At 34.6% G+C, this 6,229-nt stretch overlaps 1 protein-coding gene across 5 annotated transcripts in view; it reads right to left on the bottom strand.

Moving 5' to 3' along the window:
- Positions 1 to 3,012: 3,012 nt before the first annotated feature.
- LOC116846162 (S-adenosylmethionine sensor upstream of mTORC1) overlaps positions 3,013 to 6,229 on the bottom strand; it is a 7,027-nt gene continuing 3,810 nt past the window's right edge. For 3 of the 5 annotated variants that reach the window (XM_032819664.1, XM_032819669.1, XM_032819668.1), the window contains one exon: positions 3,013 to 4,062. In XM_032819664.1, the coding sequence (XP_032675555.1) occupies positions 3,133 to 4,062 (930 nt within the window). In that variant the 3' untranslated portion in view covers positions 3,013 to 3,132. Of the gene's footprint in view, positions 4,063 to 4,223; positions 4,269 to 5,331; positions 5,393 to 6,229 lie in introns of those variants that run through there. The other 2 variants (XM_032819666.1, XM_032819665.1) reach the window with 2 other exon arrangements.

Here is a 6,229-nt window from a genome sequence, read left to right as displayed (position 1 = left end):
ATATAGAGACATAATTATTTCAATTATTTTTCATTTTGTAGATATATGGAGAGAAATTGTACTGCTGCTTTGCAACAAGAGGAATTCGATCAAGAAATCGAATACGATGAAGATGGTCATCCTATTGTACCACCAGAGAAGACTAAAATTGATCCGTTAACTCCGATTGATAATAACGAAATGAGTTACGAGTAATTTGCGAAGAATTTTTGCAATGTGCATGAAGAAATTGAAAGTTTAAGCAAACAACAGATTGATGATCTGAGGAAAACTCTCGTAATAAAGGTTTCGAGAAACATTACATATGTTGTATTCAAGTTGGAATACAACTTGATAAAGTTATATAATATATAACGTTAAGTTATATAAAAATTATATTAAGTTATATAAAACTTATATTAAGTTATATAAAAATTATAACATAAGAAATAATAAAAAATATTTTTCCAAGCATATATATTATTAATTTATAAACGATTCAATGGGCATTTAAAGGCGTACATACGCCATTCAATTAAAAAACCTACGAAACGGCAGGCTCTGCACACAATCTGCCGTCAGTCTGCCGTCAGAGTCTGTCAGCAGGCTCTGCGCGCAATCTGCCGTCAGAGTCTGTCAGCAGGCTCTGCGCGCAATCTGCCGTCAGACTGCCGGCAGAGTCTGTTAACAGACTCTGACGACAGTCTGGGGCCGCAGATGTCTATGGATCTGCCATCAGGTCCTGCTCGAATTCGACAGACTCTGTCGGCAGTCTGACGTTAGTCTGCGCACAGATTGCTTACTGGGTCATTGACAATTACTTATTATCCAGTATTTTTAATACTGAAAATAAGTAATTATCAATGATTCTTAGTATGATATTTCTATAAGGGAATTATGAAAAATTATGAGAAAATCTTCTACCAATGATTTAATTGAAGAACCTACGAAACGACAGGATCTGCGCGCAATCTGCCGTCAGACTGCATACGGCAGGATCTGCTTCGTTTCTGCTGTCAATCTGCCGTCAGACTGCACACGGCAAGATCTGTTCCGATTCTGTCGCCAATCTGTCGTCAGGTTGTTAAGTAGGTTTTGTTTAAATTCTACTATCAGTCTGCTATCATACCTGTTTAACAGATCTTATCTAAATATTACTGGCATTCTGTTGAAATTATTTTATACTATAGAGCCCGTAACAATTCTAACGCCATTCTGCCTACAAAATCTGCAACAGGCGTTTGACAAAATCTGTTTCCAGACTTAGCTATTAGGGTGGTCTTTATCCTGAATTATCCTTTATCATTAAAAACGTCTCAAAATGATGATTTATAATCTTTCTAATTGACTTATAAATACATTTAACCCGCGTTGACGGGACTAACATTAGTGGGCGCGTATCGGTCATTTCAAGTGAAATATATTTAAGGCTCCTGGGGAGTCGCATCATCCATCTCTTTTTAATGACGTCAGAAGCGAGAAAACGCATGCTAAAAATTCCTGCAAAATACGTCGAGATAAACAGATATATCCACAAAACGACATTTGCGATCGATTAAGTACATCTCTAAAATACTCCGTACACTTTCCTTTTGTTCTAAAAATCAATAGATAATCGGAAAATTAATATGACAAGATAATGAGGAAATTAGGTTAGAAAAGACGATTGCACGTCACATTTATTTTATAATTATCTGTTGATTGTTAGAACAAAAGGAAAGTGTACGGAGTATTTTAGAGGTGTACTTAATCGATCGCAAATGTCGTTTTGTGGATATATCTGTTTATCTCGACGTATTTTGCAGGAATTTTTAGTATGCGTTTTCTCGCTTCTGACGTCATTAAAAAGAGATGGATGATGCGACTCCCCAGGAGCCTTAAGCACATATATGTATAATAATTAAGTAATAATTAATAAATTATCAATCCAATTATTAAAAAAAACATAATAATTGAAGGAAATAATTTTATTATATCACTATTTCGTCTTTTCCCCCTCTTTTTTTCTCTTTACTATTTTCATATCTAATACGTTTAGGAAATATATTAAACTTATTATACATATGTGAATATGTTAAAAATAAAATCTTAATATTTTATTTTAACTGCATTAGTAAAAAATGACATTCTTTTAGTTTAATAAAATAAAATAAGAATTTTTTGCTTCTCTCGTTTTGATTTGATTAACTTAAACATTCATTTAAATTTGAAAATTTATTTGATAAATTTATTTATCAAATAAATTATTATTTATTATTTTAGAGAATAAATCTTCTTGATTCAATGGCAATATTAAATCTATTACATTATGTATTGTTTCAATAATTCAAGTATTAATTTTAATAATATTGCTATTGAATCAAGAATATATACTCCAATTACGCGTGCTGTTGAGAATTTTATTTGATTCAACAAAAAAAGAGAGAACCAACTATGATGTCGAAAAAGACAATAGACATTCGGCGACATATCGAGCGACGTTGACGCCGCAGAGATAAAAGACTAACGTTAGTGGGCGCGCTATAGTCTTTTAGACCAACTACTACAAACGTATCAAATTTCACATAGAAATAAGCACGTCTATGCCGTCTACTTCTCCATACTATACGAAGAAACATCAAAGAAAATTTACTTAAAAACAAAAATACAATAATGTTAATAGATTAGATGATATAAATAGAAAACGAAAAAGTACGGGAAAATGACTAATACGCGCCCACTCCTGGATTAAAAGCACTTTTATCGGTAAAAGACCCTTATAGAAATATCATACTAAGAATCATTGATAATTACTTATTATCCAGTATTTTTAATACTGAAAATAAGTAATTATCAATGATTCTTAGTATGATATTTCTATAAGGGTAGAATTCAGAATAAGGACCCAAATATATTTTAGAAAATATTCTACATTTTTTTACTGAACGAATAATAATACAAAAGTTAAGATAACAATTATAAAAGTTGATGAAAAGATTTATTTTATTCTATCAATTTTAACCTTTAGGCTGCCGGCATTTTTTCATTAAAAAAGTGGTTTCTTTTTCTCAAAAATTTTTCTATATAAGTAACATACATATGGCGTAGAATTTTAAGATTTACGCAGAGCCACAAAAGTGGCTTTCCCGGCAATCTAAAGGTTAATCAATATATTTACATGTTTTTATCCACTAATGCTTCGTTATTGAAAGGTAATTCGCAAAAAATGCTCATTAAATCACTCTTATCGTATTCACATTCAATGTTTTCTGATTTTTTGTCAGAAGATATGCTCTGAAAGTCCTGCGGAATAAAAATTTTTCCATCAGATATGTATTTATTATCATTTTCGGAGAAACTCTGCAGATCGGCCCAACGCATCGCCACGTTCTTGCACGCGCATTTCCTAAACACCAGACAATGTATGTGACGCAGCTTTTCGTATTTAATTCTCATAAATCCCAATTTGCTCAGCATATACCTCCAGGATTTCATGAGCTTCGCGTTCGCACCGACGTGCTTCGAATCTGGACTCACGATAATCAACACGCCGCCGCTTTTTAACACGTCGTAGGCATTTCTACAACAGACATATCTTTGCCTAGGACACGGTAAATATTCCAGTAATAGGGAGAACACCACAGCGTCAAATGAATTAACGGCAAACTGACAGAGCTCGCGCTCGTCCTGTGAAAGAATCTCTTCTTCCCCGATCGTGACATTCAGAAAATCGCATCGAAGAACCGCGTTCGTCGCGGGAGTCAAGTCTATCGCGGTGACATCAAATATATCTTCGTTACTGAGAGGATTGTAACAACTTCCTACATCTAATAGCGTTATTTTTCGCTTATATGTATTTTGTAGTCTTCCTTCTTTATAATCACAGTTATCTTTGGAGATTTGAAGATTTTCACTGTTTAATTCACCCAGAGTCATTTTTATACTTATATCTCGCTCTCGTACATCGTATTTCTCTTTGCCGCCGTTGAGAAAATATTCCTTGCACTGAAATTTTATCCATTCAATTCTGCAGTATGTGCCGCTCCTTGGATTATTCTGCATCCAAAATTTAGTAGCTAATTTTTGCATGGATGCAGCGTATTTCTAAAAAAAAAAACAAAATTACTTTTTCAAAAAAAAGAAGTCAAGTGCACGCGCGTTAGCATTACTATTGAAAAATACAAGACAATTTTATATTCTTTACAAAAGTAATGATATCAAGAGGTTTACGCCAAGTACGAATGATTAATCATTTCAGTTTTTACTTTTATAAATATATATGGTTTTGGATACATATTTATAAATTAAATATATTATTAATATATTAGTAATATATTATTCGCATCTTCCCAGACAGCATAAAATCTCCTGAGGACGTCCTAAAAATAAAAAAGGCCTGGATATAAAGGGAGGATCCCGTTTGCCTACAAATTAATTGTCTACAGTATCGATTGTTGACATTCAACTTATCCACATTTCATTTGCACACAAAAATTATTGCCTACAGAACAATTACCTATAAGTTGTATTACGCACAAATAAAAAATTAAAAGCTGAACGCTCGTTTGCACACACGACACTTGCGCACAAATTACATTGCACACATAATATTATTGCCTACAGTATGATTGCCTACATGCTCTATTGCGCACAAATAAAAATTAAGAGACGAATGCACGTTTGCGCACAAAAATTATTGCCTACAGTAAGATTGCTTACAAGTTCTATTGCGCACAAATAAAAAATTAAGAGACGGACGTACGTTTGCACATACCAAACTATTGCGCACAAGCCACATTGCGCACATAATATTATTGCCTACAATACGTTTGCCAACAAGTTCTATCGCGCACAAATAAAAAATTAAGAGACGGACGTACGTTTGCACACACCAAACTATTGCGCACAAGCCACATTGCGCACATAATATTATTGCCTACAATACGTTTGCCAACAAGTTCTATCGCGCACAAATAAAAAATTAAGAGACGGACGTACGTTTGCACACACCAAACTATTGCGCACAAGCCACATTGCGCACATAATATTATTGCCTACAGTACGTTTGCCAACAAGTTCTATTGCGCACAAATAAAAATTAAGAGATAAACGTACGTTTGCATACAAAAATAATTGTCTACAAGCTCTATTACGTACAAATAAAAAATTAAAAGCCGAACACTCGTTTGCACACATAATATGGTAATTATTTAGTTTAGCGGCTACACCTCCGATTTCAATGAAAATAGGCTCAATCGACGCGTTTTTACATGCCAACAACTTTTTCCTCTGACAAAATCGTCGCTCTCTACTACGAAGCGAGATATTAATAGACAAAGTTGAGGGCGCGTTAGGTTAGAAAATCTGTCATACCATCCTTCCTTCCTTCCTTCAATATTTGGCTACAGGCCTCTCTAAGAGTAATGCCCCAACGATCTGCGCGCAATCTGCAGCCAATCTGCCGTCATAGTCTGTCGACAGACTCTGCGCGCAATCTGCCGCCAGTCTGTCGTCAGAGTCTGTTCGCAGACTCTGTCAACAGTCTGGCGCCATATTGGGGACGCAGATGTCTATGGATCTGTCGACAGATCCTGCTCGGATTCGACAGATCCTGTCGACAGTCTGACGTCAGTCTGCGCGCAGATTGCTTACTGGGTAAGTAATAATTTTTGTGTGCAAATGAAATGTGGATAAGTTGAATGTCAGCAATCGATACTGTAGGCAATTAATTTGTAGGCAAACAGGACCTTCTCGATATAAAAGCGCATAAATCAGATTCATCGTATATAATTGATTTAGCGATCTTTTTCATTTTTAAGAAGCTTTTTGGCAATTATGTTTATCGCATCAAGAGAGAAATCCCTTAAGAGTTGTAGCGCAAAAATCGAAATTGCCTAGATATAAGAGCGCATAAATCGTAGATTCATCGTACATAATTGATTTAATGATCTCTTTCGTTTTAAAGGGATTTTATGGCGATTTTGTTTTTCGTGTCAAGAGAGAAGTCCCTTAAGGGTTGCAGCGCAAAAATAGAATTTGCCGGAATGTAAGAGCGCATAATTAGCACATAATTCCTATCTATTTGTTTTGCTGAAAAAGTAATTATTTATAAGTGAGGGGACTAACTGGCAGCCCATCTAGCCTCCCTAAAAAAATTTTAATTTTATCGTAACTAAAAGAGCGCAAAATTTTTGCGTTTCATTTTCGAAGAACGCATAAATAGTGCATTATTACATATCGTCTGCGTTCATTTTGCATTAAGTGGCGGGGG

This window comes from Odontomachus brunneus, unplaced genomic scaffold (assembly GCF_010583005.1).
Source record: "Odontomachus brunneus isolate Ranch 3 - 2012 unplaced genomic scaffold, Obru_v1 Obru_scaffold_061, whole genome shotgun sequence".
NCBI classification, from domain to species: domain Eukaryota; kingdom Metazoa; phylum Arthropoda; class Insecta; order Hymenoptera; family Formicidae; genus Odontomachus; species Odontomachus brunneus.
This window is presented reverse-complemented; position numbering and strand designations above follow the sequence as displayed.